This window comes from Schistocerca piceifrons, chromosome 1 (genome assembly GCF_021461385.2).
Source record: "Schistocerca piceifrons isolate TAMUIC-IGC-003096 chromosome 1, iqSchPice1.1, whole genome shotgun sequence".
Taxonomy (NCBI): Eukaryota; Metazoa; Arthropoda; class Insecta; order Orthoptera; family Acrididae; genus Schistocerca; species Schistocerca piceifrons.
In genome coordinates this window covers 1,093,717,648-1,093,740,004 of record NC_060138.1, presented here as the reverse complement: position 1 = coordinate 1,093,740,004, position 22,357 = coordinate 1,093,717,648, and the positions used below count along the sequence as shown (strand labels likewise).

At 38.2% G+C, this 22,357-nt stretch overlaps 1 protein-coding gene across 1 annotated transcript in view; it reads right to left on the bottom strand.

Moving 5' to 3' along the window:
- Positions 1-22,357, bottom strand: part of LOC124775692 (rap guanine nucleotide exchange factor 2) — a 422,124-nt gene that overhangs the window by 16,042 nt on the left and 383,725 nt on the right. The window contains exons 21-22 of the mRNA XM_047250523.1: positions 17,334-17,459; positions 11,031-11,117 (exon numbers count right to left, since the gene is read on the bottom strand). Of these exons, the coding sequence (XP_047106479.1) occupies positions 11,031-11,117; positions 17,334-17,459 (213 nt within the window). The remainder of the gene's footprint in view (positions 1-11,030; positions 11,118-17,333; positions 17,460-22,357) is intronic.

Genomic DNA, 22,357 nt, shown 5'->3' with positions numbered 1-22,357 from the left:
AAATTTGGAGTAGGAATTAAAATCCACGGAGAAGAAATAAAAACTTTGAGGTTCACCGATGACTTTGTAATTCTGTCAGAGACAGCAAAGGACCTGGAAGAGCAGTTGAACAGAATGGACAGTGTCTTGAAAGGAGGATATAAGATGAACATCAACTAAAGCAAAATGAGGATAATGGAATGTAGCCGAATTAAATCAGGTGTTGCTGAGGGAATTAGTTTAGGAAATGACACACTTTAAGTAGGAGGTGAGTTTTCCTATTTGAGGAACAAAATAACTAAAATAATTTCTAAGACTTTCCCAGCAATTTGTTGTCATCTTGTACAATCGGGTGTACTGCCAGTGGTCTGTGTCTTCCCAACACAATATTTCAACGTCTTAACTTGGCATCTTCATCAGGTGTTCCCTGAGACCGGTTGACGAGCTGACCTAGTCCCATATTTATGCCAGGGCGATGTGTGGGACTAGGTCAGCTCGTCAACCGGTCTCAGGGAACACCTGATGAAGATGCCAAGTTAAGATGTCGAAATATTGTGTTGGGAAGACACAGACTACCGGCAGTACACCCGATGACAAAATGACTGATGACGGTTGAAGTAGAGAGAATGTAAAATTCAGACTGGCAATGGCAAGGAAAGTGTTTCTGAAGAAGAGAAATTTGTTAACATCGAGTATAGATTTAAGTGTCAGGAAGTCGTTTCTGAAAGTATTTGTATGGAGTGTAGCCATGTATGGAAGTGAAACATGGATGATAAATAGTTTGGACAAGAACAGAATAGAAGCTTTCAAAATGTGGTGCTACAGAAGAATGCCGAAGATTGGATAGGTAGATCACGTAACTAATGAGAAGGTATTGAACAGAATTGAGGAGAAGAGAAATTTGTGGCTCAACTTGACTGGAAGAAGGGATCAGTTGGTAGGATATGTTCTGAGGCATCAAGGGATCACCAATTTAGTACTGGAGGGCAGCGTGGAGAGTAAAAATCGCAGAGGGAGACCAAGAGATGAATACACTAAGCAGATTCAGAAAGATGTAGGTTGTAGTGGGTACTGGGAGATGATGAAGTTTGCACAGGATAGAGTAGCATGGAGAGCTGCATCAAACCAGTCTCCACAACAACAACAGGGGGGAGAGGGAGGGGGGCAGCAGCTACTTCCTCATTTATTTCCACATACATAATCCACAAGCTACCATGTGGTGCACAGTGGAGGATACCTTTTATTATTACTACTCATTTCCATTCCTGTTCCATTCAAAAACTGAGAGAGAGAATAATGACTATCTATATGCCTCCATACAGGCCCTAATCTCTCTTATCTGCGTGGTCCTTTTGCAAAATGTATGTTTGCAACAGTTGAATCATTCCGCAGTCAGCTTCAAATGTGTTTTAGAAATTTTCTCAATGATGTTGCATGAAAAGAATGTCATCTTCCTCCAAGGATTCCCACTTGTGTTCACAAAGCCTCTCCGCAACAGTCAAGTGTTGACCAAACCTACCAATAACAAATCTAGCAACCCATCTCTGAATTGCTTCAATATCGTCCTTTAACCGAACTGGTGACGGGAAGGGATCCCAAAAGCAGTATTTGAGAATAAGTCACACTGAAGTCCGTGTCACCTAGGACTGCGCTTCCGCATATAGAGGCGGAGCGCAAAGGAAGTTTGGGGGATGAGAACTGCGATTGCGCAGCAGCAGAGAGCGGGCAAACAAAGTACACATTGCCGTACTGCACTGCTGCGGAGGATAACAGTCAGGCTCATCTGCCTACGGTATACTGTATTATACTTTCAAATCTATGAGGGGAATGATAAATATTAAAACCAATTTCAATCTATCATCATGAGATAAATATTAATTCACGTCATTAATTCGCATCCACTGCTTCACAGATTTACTCTGCGTGACGTCGGGAGACGAGAACAGCTGAAACAGCTTTGTGAAAACGTGAAGTACAATTTTTCTCAAAATGACATTGAAACTGCTTTCAATAATTACCATTTATTGCGATTTGAACTGCATTATAAGTAAAAATTTAATACACAACAAAATTAACTTCAAGCACAAACCAAAATCATTATATCTGCTTGACAACTGCTTCTGCTCAATAGAATTTTTAGAAAGGCGTAAGGTGTGTGTGTGTGTGTGTGTGTGTGTGTGTGTGTGTGTGATGGTAAAAAAAGGAATTAGTGGTAGAAAAGATTAATGTAAGAGACTATCGTAAAAATGGTCAGTAAGCTGTCATATTTCTAGTTGTTAACAGGCATTATGAGTGTAAACTAACAGGTTTGATATTACAGTAAGAGACCACATTTATAACCCATTGAACAAGCAATTAACCATCATCTACGAATAACTCCAGGGAATCTGATCGATAATGCCGAAAACCACCAATATCTCGACGAGTAACAGTTACTGTTGTTTTAGGGCCTTATACAGTTCGTACCTTGAAAAATGACAGATGTTTACAAAATGGTGGGAGAAGCTTAACTTCTCTTTGGACAATATGTTGAACATTATAGTCTGCATAATCAAAAGGGTACAAAGTTCTCATTATTATGTATGCAACTGATATGTTGACAAACATATTCTTTAGACGACGAATCTTTAAAACTAAGAAATAGTATTACTTTTCTCCAAAGTCTACATCGTAATAGAATCATCACTTCAATTTGAGTCTGTTTCCGACCAATCTGATTTTAAATTTACGATGATAGGTTAAAGGCTTATATCCGTCATCGCTTCCCTGTCAAGTTCTTTCTGAAGCGTTTCAGTATACCACAGAGAATGTGGCCACGTTACAGGTGGGATGTTGTTCGTTGCCTCATTGTCTAGTGCCTCATGCACAAGCGATTCACTGTATCTTGAATTTTTTTTTCTTTTTTCTTTTTTCTTTTTTTCCCTCCTGCCACATAGCATTAAAACCCTTTGCCCAAATTAATTCCATGGGGCCACAATGACAGTGATACATGGGTAAATGCAAAACTGCGTGATCCCATTCACGTGCAAAGAAGTAAAGTCTGTACATTCTGTCATCTGCAGGAGATTGGCACGAGTCTGGTTTATACGGTGCTTAATATTTTTATTTTTAAGCCAGAGAAAAACATCTGTTTTTTTTGTGTTTGTATTTGATGTTTTCTCTATAACAGCTGAATTATAACTGGCAATGACCAACTTCGAAGCAAGGTATGACAAAAATTGTGAATCACATCACAAAACTGGCAGCGTTCATTGCCGAATGGTAATCACTGCTGTTTTTCTTGCAAGCAAATACAAGTTTATTCTCAGAAATAAAACCAGAAGAAGAGTCAGCATGCAGAATAATTATCCGAGAACTTATCCCTTTGAGAACTTTAAAACTGGCAGTACCATCACTCATTTTCCAGCAGATCATCTTGGAATGATTCTAATTGACCCATGTTTCATCAAGCTAATACACTGTTGAACTACCTCCTCCTCTTGAATCGTGACTCTTTATATGGGATATTGTTCATGCTGCACCTAGGTCCCTTCTTTAAACTAAAAACTCTTATTAACATATCTAGAACCAACGTCTTTTAAAATTCTTTACCCTGACGAAGCGCTTACCACTGAAGCCTTCATAACAGCAACAAGTTTTTGTTATGTTGAGCATTCATCAGTCACATGGAGTACTTTAAAACATCATTGTTAAAACTATCCATTTGTGTTACAGGTCCCTTGCAATTTCGATGCTTTCCAGGCAACATGAAACCAACTATTTCTAGGTGGCACTTTCCTTTACAATTCTCTTCACAATTCTCTTTACAATACTCTTTACAGTTCTCTTGCTAACACCACATGATTCTGGAGTCCATTCTTGTGTTTTCCAATATCAACAGTAGGAGACCTGCTTTTAAATTAACATTTGAAAAAGTTATAAACATGGTAAATAATCCGCCTCACCTGCTTGCGAAGCACTTCACGTTTATTACCGTCAACTGACTTTTTTTTCATAGCACTTAAACATTTACAAGATACACATTCACAGCTATATTGCTGCAAGAAAAAAAAGAAACAAAGAAATTGATAGCTGAATGAATAATTCAGTTGTCACAAAGTGTGGCAACAGTGTAGCATGTAGGTGTGATATTCTCGCTCTCAAGCTGTAACACACTGCCAGTTGCTCAGGAAGAGAATGAATATTATTGGCCGCCTGTGGCTAGTGAAGGGGAATGCGCAGAACAGCTGAAAATTGGGCCGCCTTCTAACATGACATGAACAATAGCATTCTATATGCAGTTTCCTTTATAGATGAACCACACTTTACTAAAATTTTCTCAATAAATCAAAGTCATACATTGGTCTTCCCTACTACCACGCTTATGTGATTAGTCCACTTCATATCACTTTGCAATATTAATGGCTAGATACTTAATTACCATGACTGTGTCCAGCAGGTTGCTACTAATGTTGTATTCAAACATTACTGCAGTTGTTTTTCCTACTCATGTACATTAACTCACATTTTTCTACATTCAGAGCAAGAGGCCATTAATTGCACCAACTTGTAAGCTTGCCTCTGATGTGATCAGACATATTTTTGTGTAATAGGTGCGAACAATGTAATTTCGGCTTTGTTAACATGAAAAATCAAAATACTGTATGATATAAAAAACTGTGAGAAAATCAGCGGAAAATATATTTATGTAAAAAATTCTGCAACAACAATCTTACAATTTACTTAGTTCAAACCAACCATGAGGACCTGATGTTAGATTTTCAGATTCAGTAACTCGACCCCCAGACAAGAACTGGAGCCATCTCAACATGACAAGCTAAGTAATCTTGAAAGTTTATTGTGATCTTCGCTCCTCTCAAATCTTCATAAAAGACAATGCTTATTAATTCCTTGGACTGGTCATTGTTTAATGTGGACAATAAATGGCAAAAGGAAGGAGGGGGGAGGGAATTACACTATATAAGAAAAGCAGTTCAGAAAGAGAGAAATTTGTGAACATGTTGTATAAAATGAAGATTAAGGAAGTCTCTTCTGAACAAAGAGAAAGGGAATATAATCTTCTGAAATGTAGTACTAACAGAAGAATGCTAAAAATCAAATGGGTAGATAGTGTACCTATGGAAGAGGTACTGAATCTAACTGGTGAAGAAAGGAATTTATGCCACAACTTGAGTAAAACAAGAATGTAAGTTGTTAGGACCCATCCTAAAACATCAAGGTATCATCAATTTGATAGAGGAGGAAAGGATGGGAGGGGTGGGGGTGAAAGTTGTAGAGGTCGAGAAGACCTGACTACAGTAAGCACTTTCAAGTGGGTGTAAGTTGCAGCAGTAATGCAGAGATGAGGGGGCTTGCACAAGAAGATGTTGTTGTTGTGGTCTTCAGTCCTGAGACTGGTTTGATGCAGCTCTCCATGCTACTCTATCCTGTGCAAGCTTTTTCATCTCCCAGTACCTACTGCAACCTACATCCTTCTGAATCTGCTTAGTGTATTCATCTCTTGGTCTCCCCCTACGATTTTTACCCTCCACGCTGCCCTCCAATACTAAATTGGTGATCCCTTGATGCCTCAGAACATGTCCTACCAACCGATCCCTTCTTCTGGTCAAGTTGTGCCACAAACTTCTCTTCTCCCCAATCCTATTCAATACTCCCTCATTAGTTATGTGATCTACCCATCTAATCTTCAGCATTCTTCTGTAGCACCACATTTCGAAAGCTTCTATTCTCTTCTTGTCCAAACTATTTATCGTCCATGTTTCACTTCCATACATGGCTACACTCCATACGAATACTTTCAGAAATGACTTCCTGACACTTAAATCAATACTGGATGTTAACAAATTTCTCTTCTTCAGAAACGCTTTCCTTGCCATTGCCAGCCTACATTTTATATCCTCTCTACTTCCACCATCATCAGTTATTTTGCTCCCCAAATAGCAAAACTCCTTTACTACTTTAAGTGTCTCATTTCCTAATCTAATTCCCTCAGCATCACCCGACTTAATTAGACTACATTCCATTATCCTTGTTTTGCTTTTGTTGATGTTCATCTTATATCCTCCTTTCAAGACACTGTCCATTCCATTCAACTGCTCTTCCAAGTCCTTTGCTGTCTCTGACAGAATTACAATGTCATCGGCAAACCTCAAAGCTTTTATTTCTTCTCCATGAATTTTAATACCTACTCCGAATTTTTCTTTTGTTTCCTTTACTGCTTGCTCAATATACAGATTGAACAACATCGGGGACAGGCTACAACCCTGTCTTACTCCCTTCCCAACCACTGCTTCCCTTTCATGTCCCTCGACTCTTATAACTGCCATCTGGTTTCCGTACAAATTGTAAATAGCCTTTCGCTCCCTGTATTTTTCCCCGGCCACCTTTAGAATTTGAAAGAGAGTATTCCAGTCAACATTGTCAAAAGCTTTCTCTAAGTCTACAAATGCTAGAAACGTAGATTTGCCTTTCCTTAATCTTTCTTCTAAGATAAGTCGTAAGGTCAGTATTGCCTCACGTGTTCCAGTGTTTCTACGGAATCCAAACTGATCTTCCCCGAGGTTGGCTTCTACTAGTTTTTCCATTCGTCTGTAAAGAATTCGTGTTAGTATTTTGCAGCTGTGACTTATTAAGCTGATAGTTCGGTAATTTTCACATCTGTCAACACCTGCTTTCTTTGGGATTGGAATTATTATATTCTTCTTGAAGTCGGAGGGTATTTCACCTGTTTCATACACCTTGCTCACCAGATGGTAGAGTTTTGTCAGGACTGGCTCTCCCAAGGCCGTGAGTAGTTCCAATGGAATATTGTCTACTCCGGGGGCCTTGTTTCGACTCAGGTCTTTCAGTGCTCTGTCAAACTCTTCACGCAGTATCATATCTCCCATTTCATCTTCATCTACATCCTCTTCCATTTCCATAATATTGTCCTCAAGTACATCGCCCTTGTATAGACCCTCTATATACTCCTTCCACCTTTCTGCTTTCCCTTCTTTGCTTAGAACTGGGTTTCCATCTGAGCTCTTGATATTCATACAAGTCGTTCTCTTATCTCCAAAGGTCTCTTTAATTTTCCTGTAGGCGGTATCTATCTTACCCCTAGTGAGATAGGCCTCTACATCCTTACATTTGTCCTCTAGCCATCCCTGCTTAGCCATTTTGCACTTCCTGTTGATCTCATTATTGAGACGTTTGTATTCCTTTTTGCCTGTTTCACTTACTGCATTTTTATATTTTCTCCTTTCATCAATTAAATTCAATATTTCTTCTGTTACCCAAGGATTTCTACTAGCCCTCGTCTTTTTACCTACCTGATCCTCTGCTGCCTTCACTACTTCATCCCTCAAAGCTACCCATTCTTCTTCTACTGTATTTATTTCCCCCATTCCTGTCAATTGCTCCCTTATGCTCTCCCTGAATCTCTGTACAACCTCTGGTTCTTTTAGTTTATCCAGGTCCCATCTCCTTAAATTCCCACCTTTTTGCAGTTTCTTCAGTTTTAATCTACAGGTCATAACCAATAGATTGTGGTCAGAGTCCACATCTGCCCCTGGAGATGTCTTACAATTTAAAACCTGGTTCCTAAATCTCTGTCTTACCATTATATAATCTATCTGATACCTTTTAGTATCTCCAGGGTTCTTCCATGTATACAACCTTCTTTCATGATTCTTAAACCAAGTGTTAGTTATGATTATGTTGTGCTCTGTGCAAAATTCTACCAGGCGGCTTCCTCTTTCATTTCTGTCCCCCAATCCATATTCACCTACTATGTTTCCTTCTCTCCCTTTTCCTACACTCGAATTCCAGTCACCCATGACTATTAAATTTTCGTCTCCCTTCACAATCTGAATAATTTCTTTTATTTCATCATACATTTCTTCAATTTCTTCGTCATCTGCAGAGCTAGTTGGCATATAAACTTGTACTACTGTAGTAGGTGTGGGCTTCGTATCTATCTTGGCCACAATAATGCGTTCACTATGCTGTTTGTAGTAGCTTACCCGCATTCCTATTTTCCTATTCATTATTGAACCTACTCCTGCATTACCCCTATTTGATTTTGTGTTTATAACCCTGTAGTCACCTGACCAGAAGTCTTGTTCCTCCTGCCACCGAACTTCACTAATTCCCACTATATCTACCTTCAACCTATCCCTTTCCCTTTTTAAATTTTCTAACCTACCTGCCCGATTAAGGGATCTGACATTCCACGCTCCGATCCGTAGAACGCCAGTTTTCTTTCTCCTGATAACGACATCCTCTTGAGTAGTCCCCGCCCGGAGATCCGAATGGGGGACTATTTTACCTCCGGAATATTTTACCCAAGAGGATGCCATCATCATGTAATCATACAGTAAAGCTGCATGCCCTCGGGAAAAATTACGGCTGTAGTTTCCCCTTGCTTTCAGCCGTTCGCAGTACCAGCACAGCAAGGCCGTTTTGGTTATTGTTACAAGGCCAGATCAGTCAATCATCCAGACTGTTGCCCTTGCAACTACTGAAAAGGCTGCTGCCCCTCTTCAGGAACCACACGTTTGTCTGGCCTCTCAACAGATACCCCTCCGTTGTGGTTGCACCTACGGTACGGCTATCTGTATCGCTGAGGCACGCAAGCCTCCCCACCAACGGCAAGGTCCATGGTTCAAGATAAACTAGCATAAAGGGCTGCATTATACCAGTCTTTAGAGTTAACTTGTTCGCTGTCTTGAAGCAATGTGCTTGAATATGTTGCTGTCAATCTGTAGATAACCTGAGAAGATTTTCCATCAGTGAAATTTGTGGAGTAGGCCTACATTCTCACATGCTGAGTTCTGTTGTCTAAGAAATATTTAATACATTCACAACATTAGTTTGATGTTCTGCAAGCTGATTTTCTTTTCAGTAGTACACAGGTGGAACTGAGATACGTGTTTCTGGAAATCAAGAACATAGTATCGCAATACCAGTCTGTATATAACTATGTAGTTCAACAAAAGACTGTCAAAAGTTAGCTTTCGGCCAACTAGACCTTTCTCTCTCTCTCTCTCTCTCTCTCCCCGTGTGTGTGTGTGTGTGTGTGTGTGTGTGTGTGTGTGTGTTTTCTATTTTTAATAAAAGCTTTGTTATCTGAAAGCTAACTTTTCGATAGTCTTTTTTGTTGTGCCTTTCTGCAACTCAGCATCTCTGCTACATCATATACTGTTAGATTCCATTCTGCATTTTCCATTGTTTGGTTTAAGTATGTAGTTCTCAATTTGTCAAAGTTTCAAAACTAATTGCTGATCATGTAAAGACAAGATATGCAATTCACTACACATGGTTTAAATGAAACTAAACATTACTGTTCCTCTGAATACTTTTTAATTATGTAATTATGTATAAAATGTTCTTCCTTAATTTATTCTTATTACAACAAAGTAAAAGTGTTGAATCACTACAGAATTTTACAGAATGTTCCCTTCGTTTTCTTGGAAGTCTCAAAGTATGACAACACTCCTCACATCAAAACACATCATGCATTGGCAAGAACCTAAAATTTCTCAGAAAATCAAATGCATTGATGTAAAAACACCAGGGTGTATATCTACATGACACATCTGCATGACAAATCAATAAACTTACTTGAAAAGCTTTGGCATTGCACATAGGTGCCAAAGTGGTCAAGTAATGTGGGAAGTATTGTATACCATTATAACTGATAATCACAGGTCTGTGAACATCCAAAATCTATTTCTGAAGAATGAAGCAGACAAACACACAATTTTGCAACTTAATTTGGGAGTACTACCCCTATTTACAACACAGTTCTATGAGTCAAGTATAAATTAAATTCAAAGCACTTTGCATGCAATTTTCAATAATCATGCAAACACACACACACACACACACACACACACACACACACACACACACACACACACACAGTGTAAATAACACTATTTACAAACCAAAACTGTAATTATGTGTAGATTACATACAACATTCTAAGAGCAATTACACATACCACATAATCATTACGTATCCTACACAATTCTTATACATGCATATTTTGCATTCCATTCATTATGTAGGTACAGAGGTTACTCTTAAATGAAATTTCTCGTATTTATTACAAAACACAATTAATCCCATAGTGCAGCTGTCCATTGCAATGGACAGCTGTTAATCACACTTCTTTGGCATTTTTAATCAGTTCTGAAGCTGCAAATGCACACAGTCCACTCCAATTGATGCTTCCAACTGGCACTGTGCCCTGTGTGCCTTTGCAGCATCAGGACTAATTAAAAATGAAAAAGATGTGACATTAATAGCTGTTTGTTGCAATGGACAACAGCACAACAGGTTTAAGTTGCATTTGTTATGAACAACGAATGTGCAATTTTACACCTACAGTAAGTATCTCCTTAAAAAAAAAAAAAGGGGGGGGGAGGGGGGGGGGAGCTGTGACCCAATCTGACAACTTAATATGAGCCCATCTCTTAAAAGTTTCCACTATGCAATTTTGTGACGATTCAATTCTTGCATATGATGATTTTGTGCTTCACTGGAATTGGTCCAGAAATTTAATGCTGGATCAACTGGTTATCAGTTATCAAATACTGGATATTTTGTGAAATCTAATGTTTGCAACATAAATGTTTGCTGTACATATAGTACAAATGAAAGAAAGGCTATTTCCCAAGTCAAGAAAAGATATTGCACAGAATAATAATTTCAAATATGATGAGCAATAATCGTTTCAGGAAAGGTTTATATATAACAGCCCACTATTTGAAGAATTCAGTAACTGAATTTGCAGGTCACCCAGTAGTTAGTACACCTTGGCATAAGACCTTACATCATCAACAGCCAAGTAGACCCAGTAAAACCAAAAGACCTTCAACCAACACCACATAATCACAATGCCACATCAATACTCATGTTAGTTATTTACATACTCTGTTAGTTGCAGCTACAAAACTCCACCTTATGAAGCTAGCCACACAAAAAAACATCAATAAATACAAAAGAGGGAAATGTGTCAACAAGTGACAAAGCAGTAAGCACGAGAACTGTGCAAGAGGACTTACCGTACGGTGGGATAGGGGGTAGAACGGCGACAGCGTGCGGGAATGGGGGCCGAGGCCGGAGCTTGCTAGTGGTAGTAGGGGAGTAGGCTACTGCAAAGACAGACAGATGACAGACAGGTGGTAGGTGGGCAGGCCCATGCTGCATAGCCAAGCAGATCACTGTCTACACCCACAACTTGTTCATTGCCACATTTCAGTTAAGGCCCCATGAAAAGAAATCCAGTAGGTACAGAGGCATATCAGAATAGCTCTATTTACGACAACAAAAACGGTAAGCATAAAAAAATTTATTTTATCTCACTACCTTCCTTACATTTTTATACTAACAGAACAGTTTAACTGAGATGCTGAGTCAGTTAAACACAGATAACAGCAACTGAAACGTAAAATTTTACTCTAAACTCAACTTCATATCTTTAGCTCATGACAGTACACATGTAACAAGGTCTCACTCAGTAGAATCTGAAAGTTACAATCCTCAGAAATTATTGATTACAACACTTCCCTGAAGCTCATTGACATTATCGTGTTTCAATGTTGATGCAGTTGCTGTCCAACTAGAAAATAAAACAGGGTCAAGGTTAAAGGGAAGCTCAGTAGCATGTGATGAGAGGCACTACAGAATTATGCTGTTGAAGAAAGATTTGAGTTAGTGTCTTGACAATGAAAAGGTCACTAGTGATAGAGAACATAAAAGTTTTGGTTTGGGAACATTATTGGTTGTGTCCTTTTCAAAGGAACCATACTGTTATTTACCTCCTAAAACACTTCAATCTGGATGGCTGAATGAAGAGTTCAACCTCTATCCTGAATGCGAGACCAGTGTGTTACGACTGTGTCAGCTTGCTTGGTATTTCTGCTGCTGATCCCCTCTTGCAGCTTCAGAATTACCTTCTGTTTCTCTCCCCTCTATATAACACTTTCATTTTAAACCATTTCATATTGTCTTATAACACTTATTGGTGAATTCTATTCCTGCAACAAACTTCAAATGAAGATATAAGTGGAAAACAAAGGCCAAAGCACACAAATTTTATACTGCCCTTCAAAATTTATGGCATGAAACAATTGTTTACTTTCATTTTAAGGTATGCAGTAGTTTTCTCTCTTCACTTATTCATTTAAATGCACGGCAATGAAATGTGTCAATGGAAAACTGAGGCAGACTTACGCCACTACACGTAATTTCCCAGATCATGCTTGTACTCATGACAAAAAGAATATTTAAGATGTGGGCTTGGTAGAGGGTGGAATTATTCATTCTGGTTGTAATTTTTGAATAGAAATAAGTTTTAAGTGAAGTTTGTAATACATCCAGGCAGTTACCAAGAGTGAGTGTCCCTCTTCTCTCTCAAGTAATTTTGTGACAAACAGACAATTATTGTGACAGCTAGATGGCTATGACACAACTAAGGAATTGCATGAAACAACTTACAGCTTTGAATCAACATACTTTAAAAAAACTTGTGCATTAAATTCTTTATTGGTTGCAGTACACATTCATCATAAGGCAGTAATGAACTTAAGTAGAAAAATCACTCCATTTTGAAAGAATCCGTGATAAACATTTAAAAAACACAGCTGTGTTTCAGTACAGTTGCAGTTTTATTTCACAGAAAGGAAACTGCAAAAAATCAATCATGCTATGGTCAACAATGGGTTTACTGATGGGTAAATCCAAGATTAATTTTTAGAAGTAATTCTTCAGCAAATGTTGTATTTACTTCTAGGTATCTAGCTGATCCTTAAGGGTGGAGCAGTTATCAGATTCTGTTCAATGGTTGTGGATGATTCAACAGCGCAGCTAGCCTAAGATGACCCATAAACTTCTCCAGAATCTTTAACTGTCTCAGACACTGATCAACACATGCCAGCATTTAGGGATCACTTCAGTGAAACAACAATCTACGACATCACAAGAAAGAAGTTTCCAAATCTCTATAAGGAGGCTCACATATCACCCTACAAACTGATTCAATCATTAACATCCCAGTATCCTGACATTTCAGACAGCACTAATTCAATCATTAACATCCCAGTATCCTGACATTTCAGATAGCACATCAGACTCCATATTTCCTTGATAGTTTAGGATATAAGATTCCTTAGAAAAATAGCACAGATACACAACAATCCAGATGATTAAAAGTCCAAAGTCTACATTTACTTTCAAATCATCAGTTGATCCTGAACCATTACACTAAATATTTGAGAAATGGCACATTATTAACCAACTGGATTTCTTCTCTTTATTGACTAAATGAACTACACAAAATTACTAAAGACTTCTCTATCTAGAAACTGAAGCAGTAAATTTTCCTTGATAACAGAATTAAGTGTAGGAAAACAAAGACACAACAAAAATGTTGCAACACACATATAACATATATCATGCTTCATTTACATTAAACTACTTTTCCCCATGAAGTAAGACAGAAGAAACTAAATAAAAACAACATAACAACAATACTATCAAGTGATCACAAGAAGCAGGAAGTAAACACAGCTATAAAAATATTTTATCTGTATATTATAATTTTTTCTACAGTTATGTGATGATAAAATACTCATGTAAGAAACAAAACTCTTGATAACTCCTAAATGTCTCAATAACCTCTGGTGTCAATACTGACAGACTCTTCTAAGTTGCATTAAACAGAAAGAAGTTTCCCCTCGTGCAGCAGCAATCTACTAGGTCATGACATTCAGCAAACTGTTCACGTAGTTCCATTCTTCAACTCTTATTAAAGTTGAGGCAGTAAAAATAATCCATCTGAAAATCAGTAGTTCCAAAAGAAATGAAGAACAGATTAAGGTTTATCATTCTGCCAGTTAGATTATCTGAGACAGAGCAGAAGTTAATATTCAACAAGGAAGGATAAGGAAATTGGACAGGTCCTTTTCTAAGGGCTTTCTAAGGACATCTAAATGGCCAGCCAAGGATTCCAACACTCCTCTGCCCGAATGTGATACGGATATCTTAACCACTCTGGCACCTAACTCAGTCATTGGGGTTCCAGTATTACGGAATATAAACAAAGCACAATGTTACAGGTCTTCAACATACAATTATAATCCTACTGCATGAGAAGAATGACTATTTCCAAGTCCAAGCAAGAGGAGAAATAAACAAAAAGGATGGAGATTAAGTTTTGATATCTGGATCAATGCACCTGTTAAAAGAAATGAAAAGATTATCGTCACTTAACTGAATCTTTTTCCACCTTCCTCGAAGTTAACCTCATGTGACTGTAGACAACTCCACTGCTCACAAGGGAACCTCCCCATCGCACCCCCCTCAGATTTAGTTATAAGTTGGCACAGTGGATAGGCCTTGAAAAACTGAACACAGATCAATTGAGAAAACAAGAAGAAGTTGTGTGGAACTATGAAAAAAGTAAGCAAAATATACAAACTGAGTAGTCCATGTGCAAGATAGGCAACATCAAGGACCGTGTGAGCTTAGGAGAGCCGTGGTCCCGTGGTTAGTGTGAGCCGCTGTGGAACGAGAGGTCCTTGGTTCAAGTCTTCCCTCGAGTGAAAATTTTACTTTCTTTATTTTCGCAAAGTTATGATTTGTCCGTTCGTTCACTGACGTCGCTGTTCACTGTAATAAGTTTAGCGCCTGTGTTTTGCGACCGCACCGCAAAACCATGCGATTGTTGTTGAAGTTGCGAGCTATATTTGCTGGATTCATATTGCCCAAGGAATACATCTCACATATTTAATGCACTCTCGTCCAAAGTAGTGAACAGTCAACTGCCAGCCAGGGAGCCTCGTTAGCGGGAATACTCTCTCTTCCGTGCACTGTAGTCGACTGACGTCTTGTGTTTCAATGTTTGTTTAGGTGTAGCGTCCCCAAACTATGGCGCATTGGACGGATGGACATACAGATAATAATTGTCTGAAAATAAAAAATTAAACTTTTCACTCGAGGGAAGACTTGAACCAAGGACCTCTCGTTCCACAGCCGCTCACGCTAACCACGGGACCACGGCGCTCTAGAACTCACATTGTCCTTGATGTTGCCCATGTTCCGCATTGACTACTCAGTTTGTATATTTTGCTTATTTTTTCATGGTTCCACAGAACTTCTTCCTGTTTTCTCGATTGATCTGGATTCAGTTTTTCAAGGCCTATCCACTGTGCCAACTTATAACTAAATCTGAGGGGGGTGCGATGGGGAGGTTCCCTTGTCAGTACATTTCAAAGCCAACTACAAATAGTAGTGTGCTCTGGCAATCCCTATCCTTTCTATTGGTAAAAAAATCTAACCCTTCACAAACAAGAAAACTGCAGTGAATATACACAAATACAAACCCAGACTCACCATTCTGTTTATTTCTCACTATTATCCTAGAAGAATGGTACACAACTAGATTTATCATTCCAACTCATATATAATGACTCCACTAAATAAGGAATGGACTAAGAATCCCCCAGATGGGAATCTGCTCTAAAAATATGCTTGATTCCTGCCATTTAACTGCCTTCATTTTCACTACTTGGTCTCACTATTGTCTACCTTCCTTGCAAGCCTGTCTGCCTCTTCCCTGCTATCATTCTGCATTATATTTTTCTCTGTAATATTTATTTTTCATTCCTTTTTGAAACAAGCTTGTCCTCCGCCCCCGCCCCCCTTTCCACCCATTTGACTGTTTTTCTCCTTTCTTTATTTCTTCTCTCTTTCACTGTTGGTGTTATTTTGGTATTAATTACATTGTGTTTATGATCTGCTGTGCTCATAGCTCTGCACTAATGAGTGCCTCTTGTCCCAAGTTTAATTTCTAAGTTCCCAAATCTTATTTGTGGCTAAATTTTCAATGCTGATTTATCTCTCCTGTTTTGTTTTGATACAGGTCCTGACTGCCTTTAATTACTTAGTAATTAATGGGAACATTTTGTTATCTTTTTTCTCACCAGATGAAATCTCCTCCCACCCCTCCCTCCTGCTTCTGATAGCTAGTGTTTATATGTATTTCAAATTATCCCTGACTCTACTTCTTCTTGGAGAAGGAAATATTTTCTCTGTATATGACTGCAGGTTTTTCTACACTTACATAACACACTGTGAAAGTCCTTGACTTACTTTGAGCTCCTGATTACTCTTAAGATCCATAGGTGCAATTTCCATAAACAAAGCAGCTTTCAAACTGAAGTATTTCTTCAGACAAAAAATATCATGATGAGAAATAAGAAGAAAGTAAGAGTAGTATGTACAGCAACTGAAGGAAATGAAGGAATACTTTAAAGTGTTACTAAACAGCAATGGAAACGTGGATGAAGAAAATGAGAACCCTCATGATGTCAAGATGGATCTAACCTGGATAGAAGTAGAGAAAGTGATGAACACCATATAAAAGAGGAATTGCTCGATAAGCAAACAAATATACGCCAAAACTTGAAATTAATGCTTCAAGTGAAATCCCTCTCCTGTCTCATGACATGTGCCTTACACCATGAATCAAGAAAATGTTGTGTGTTTAAAATGTTCTGAAAAACCTTTTGAACACCACCTAAAAGAAAGGTATAAAGCCATCCATCTGATGCTAAATGCTTGAGCAACATCACTGACAACAAAAAGATCAGAACACTTTTGGTGGCTTGCAGATCTCTGGGTCTGTGTCATAGTGAGGTGGAGGCACAGTATGTGGACAACAGGTGTGTGTGTGTGTGTGTGTGTGTGTGTGTGTGTGTGTGGTTTTTTTTTTTTTTTTTTTTTTTTTTTTTTTTTTTTTTTTTTTTTTTTTTTTTTGAGAGAGAGAGAGAGAGAGAGAGAGAGAGAGAGAGGAGGGGGGGGGGGGGGGTTTGAAGCATTTACTGTGTTCAAGATGATTTCATCACATTTCTTTATAGAATTTATGCAATCTCTGAACCTGCTTGGAGTACCTGAGACACTATTAACCTAATATATATATATATATATATATATATATATATATATATATATATATATATATATATATATAACACTACAGTATTCATTAACTAATGTAATAATACAAATACAGATTACCTAGAATAAAAAAATATATAGCATTCCCATGCATAAGCAATGCACATGTTTGCCAATACAGTGAATTGTATTTCATTCATGGTTGCCTGTGCTAAATGCCATAAAACCCAGTCTCACGGCCTACTGACAATGAAAGTCTACTGCAGAATTCTTCATCAGTAATGGCTTCCAGCAACTTTAGTTGCCTACGCATGCTACCGCACGAGGGAAACCGAAGACCCACATTTCTAGGCACTCATTTATGGCGTTATCAAGAGTCAGTCTGTTATATGCCCAGAGCCCCTTACCCTGCTGCATTGCCGAATGTCGCCGGACCTGGGAGGGAGGGGAAGAGCTTCCTCCTACCTCCACAGAACTGTTGGAGAAGGAGTCCATCTGCGTGGAGTGACCAGAGTCGCTTGATGTCACTGAACCTAACACAACATCAGGCCCATATCAGATCGGGTTCAAATTGCCAATTTATTTTCCATTTAATAACAAAAATATGTATGTGTAGTGTATGTGTGTTTCTTTTTATAAATTACAAGAGGATGTGGAGTGATGTCTATTAAAAAAGTATTAACGAATGTTTATACACCAAAATGAAAATTTACTGTAAAATTACAAGGAGACAATATGACCGACCAGTATGACCAGCACTACCTTCAGGAGGCAACATTCAAGCACTACTGATAGAAACATTAAAAGCAGAAAAAAATCTATTCCTACTGTCAGGGGGGGAAATGGGGATAAGACTCAAAAAGTTGGGTAGTACGGGTAGACCACTCAAACCCAAGGATGAGAGGGAACCACGTGAGAGGAGGAGGAGGAGGAGGAGGAGGAGGAGGAGGAGGAGGGAACAACAAACAGGGAAGAATCAGAGAAAGGAGTAGATCAAAGATTGTTAAGCAATGTGCCAACTTCAGTCCAGAGGTGATATGAGGACAAAGTGAAAGTAACGATGAATTGAGAGGAAATAAATGACAAGTGGAATGAATAGACCAATTATTAACTAAGAGGAAAGTAGATAAGGAGATGGGAAAAAATTATCATCCTCTCTTCATCTCTAACTCTACCCCCTCTCCTTTTTCTGTTTTCCCCAATTCATTTCAGATTTTCTTTTTCTTCTTATTTGAACTACTCATCCCAGTGCTCACTTTTATTCTTATCAATCCTTTCTTACTTGTCACTCTGCTCCTCTATCATCTCTGGACTGAAGCTAGCTCAGTGATTACCAATATATTGTCTTTGGTCTTTCTTTCTCACATATCTCCCCTTTCATCTTTGTCTCTCTTCATTCTCACAATAGGTGGACACCCCTTATTCTGGGTTATAAGTGATGTGGCCCTCCTACCTCTGATGGAGAAACTAACAGTGCTAAAAGATAGAAACAGATATTTCCTAGTTTTCATTATGACTATGAGCAACACTGACAGTTTACCACCTGAAGGAACGAACTGGACACCCATACTGTCCTCATTAACTGATTTGCAAAACAAAAGTTTTAATTGATACTTCGATTTGCTACATTCATTTAACTTCCTATTACTTGCGTTTAATGTGCATCATCTGAAGCAATGAATTTGCTAGCTCAGTTTACCAAATCACATTTTGAGATTTCTCTTTACCATGGTCTCCTGCTATGAAAATGTGCTTCCATGTATTGATATGCAAGACCTTGTTTGTGTGAAATTATGTATTGGTTCCTATTCAAGTATGGGCATGTGCAAAACTACTGAAATACCAAGAATGTGCTGTACACTGCTTCAGTATTCTCTCTAGCAATCATTGTAATTTATGATTACTCCATCTGCCTATGGAATTCATTTCATAACGAATTTTGAAGAAAATCGGTTGTGTAATTAGGACAGAGCATAAGAATTCGATCTGTACACCATGTAATTTGTATATATCCCAACATTTATGAAGTATGTATACACAAAAATAATCACAAAAAAATTTCACTGCAAAAATTTGGAAAAAACACACAAAACATCAACTACATAAAAGATATGTACAAAATATTATTGATGTTTCTGGTAACCAACATCATCTTTGTGAGAAATAAAATTAACTTACTCATGGTACTGTGGGAACTGGATGCTGTACACAATAGGTGTAATCTGCCTTTTGCTATTAATACTCATTCTACCGGGTAAGGATGTGTTGAGGCACATAAAAATAAAAAAAATTAATAATAATATTAATAAAGCTTGCAAGAGTGGCTGCAGTTTTACACTAAGAATGTAAACGGTAAGTTTTTCCTGTAGCAATTAAACAACCCATATGACTAGAATAACTTTTGTATCCAAATGTTACACCCATTCATGCTCTTTCTCTGACCTCTTTGTCAGTTGTGGTTTCTCTTTACGAATGCAAGGACCATTTAGTAACTACTACTGTGCATTGTGCAGGATTATTCAAGTATTATGTTTTGCAATATTTTAGAACAAGCAAATAACTACTTGTAACCCCCCCCCCCCTCCACCCAGCCAACACACACACACACACACACACACACACACACACACACACAAAAGCTACAACTATGAATGGTGGTCTTTGTGTGTGTACCAAATGAGATCTTATTTCACAGTTCAAGAGTGACAGAGAAATTAATTTCAGTGTCACTTCATTATTCTCAACATGAGAGATGCCTCTAGTACATTGTGAAGTATCTTAATGCAGTAAACACTAACAAATACAAACCCCATAAATTTTCACTATTTTTATATTACTGTAAAAAAGTAGTAAGATAATGCCACTTTACACATAACGACAAAATGTTTTTCTCAACAGTTCTGCAGCACGATTTTTACTAATGTGCGTGTGTATATGTGGAGGGGAGGGTGGGGGGAGGAACTGTCCGATTTCCTCACAACTCTGCAATGGCATTAACACACTAACATCTGATTGTCTGAAGTCAGAGAGAGAGAGAGAGAGAGAGAGAGAGAGAGAGAGAGAGAGAGAGAGAGAGAAGGGAGGGGGGGTGGAGAGGGAGAGGATATCTGGGCAAGGGACTTGGGAAACATCTCATTGTTAATCAGCCAGCCATCAACCAATGAAGATAAAGCAAATGCCCCCAATAACATGTCAAAAACTGGCTGCTTAACTCTTAAAAATTACAAAAACTAATACCTCAACACAAAAACATGATAATGAAACTGAATAATCAGCATGACAACAGTGTGCTGTGGGGAGAGTAAAACTAAGCATCCCTGACTTAGCAAGACTGAGTGAGTTCTACAAATTACCCACAGAGATCAAGAAACAAATGTAAGACCTGTCAAGTCAGTGAAATGCATCACTCCACAGATGAGAAGACTACAGCATTGCATTCTCCCAGTCTGAAAATATGATTACCACCTAAACTTTACAGTTGGCAATAATGTTTATATTCACAGTCATCACCAAGCACTGTCACACAAAAATAAACAACAAATTTCTAACATTACTGAGATTACATGGTCTCTGAACCAGATGAACATCCAGAACCTGTGAACAATGGATATGCTAGAATTATCCTCCACCAATTTTGTAAAAAGGAAAATGGATAGCGCAGTTGTATGAACAAATTTCAGTCAACTGTTTGCCACACTTCTCAGTCTTACTAAATGTTCTGAACAATGATTTTCTGAGATAACTATGTCATACCATACAGTTCCCAACATAAGACTTAAATCTTTCACTGAGCGCTTTAGTGGAAACTACAACTAAGTAACCACTAGTTAATCATATAAAATAAACAAGTTGTATGAAGTTTTTTTACATGCCACTTAATAATCTAGCACGATTGGTAGAAATAATTATTGTTACTGATTATTGTTCTGTAAATCTCACGGTAAAGTCAATAATGGAAAAGAATTTTCCTCATTTTCATTGGGACTGAGTAAATATTTGCCACTCCAGACCACAGAAAGAATTTTTGCATTTGACTGAAAAAGCAATGTAGGGAAACAATGTAACACCCTAAGTAACGAGGCTTCAACCATGTTTCAACATAATACCAACACTGCCTCCCTCTATTAAAATGTTTATCTAGCAGATAACTATGAGTGTGTCTGTTCCATTGGAAATTTCATCTTCTTCATTTCCTTTACTCACTGGTGGAAGTATACTGTCAATAGAAGGCCTCATAACAATTCGAGTTAATCAATATTCTAAATAAGCAACTGCTGACATATTATGGTATATAAATCTCAGAATGAACCGCAGAAAGCCTGTCTACATAATAAATGATGGTCCAGCTGTAGTGCCTGTACAACCTGTTCCGCTGAGACGATGTAGCCGTGCAGCTTTGTGTGTGTGTGTGTGTGTGTGTGTGTGTGTGTGTGTGTGTGTACAATTAGAGCATCAACCACGCAGTAAGTTGTTACCCTTACACTCTGTCTATTATTTATAAATCGGGCTATAGTAGTGAGTAGGTATCAACTACTTATGAGCACTAGCAAAGCAACATTTAAGGAGAGTACAAAACAAAATTTACTGGGTCGAGATAAATGGCAATTACAGAGAAAGGAGAGAAGCAGCTGTATGACTATGAAGAGCTCCAAAGGCAAAACAATACTAAACAAAGGAAGAAGGCTGAAAGATGGAAGAAGGTTCATATAGGAGGAGCAAACTTGAGGACAATATTATAGACGGAAGATAAAAGTCGGTGAAGATGAGTAAGGAGATATGACACTGCAAGAAGAACTTGACAGAGCAATGAAAGATCTCAGTAGAAACAAGGCCTCTGGAGTAGGTAACATAATGTCAAAAATATTGAGATCCTTGGGAGAGCCACCCATGACAGAACTATTCCACCTGGTGTGCAAGATAAATGACGCAGGCATAATACTTTCTCAATTCAACAAGGAAGTAATAATTCCGTTCCAAACAAGGCAGGTGCTCACACGTTTGACTACTTTTAAACCATCAGTTTAATAAGTCGCATTTGTAAAATACTGACACAAATTATTTACAGAAGAATGGAAGAAAAGGTAGAAGCAGAAATCAGACAAGATCAGTTTCAATTCATGAGAAATGCAGGGAAACTCTAGGCAATACTGACCCTGTGTCTTACATGAGAACACACTGGATGGTTATAATTAAAGTGCAGCTACTCTCACAGGTGCAGTACTGTATGGCAGAGGAGCTAGGTAGATATGGTAAGGCATTAATGCGTAATGATTTACACTGCAAAAATAAATAAATATATAAAAATATACATTTTAATTTCAATTTTGGCCACCAGCTGCAAATCTGGCACTGTGAATGCAAGGAAGAGATATAAAGATGTCTCCATATGGAACGGATTAGGAACGGAACTTGGGCAGAAAAGGTCAAAAAG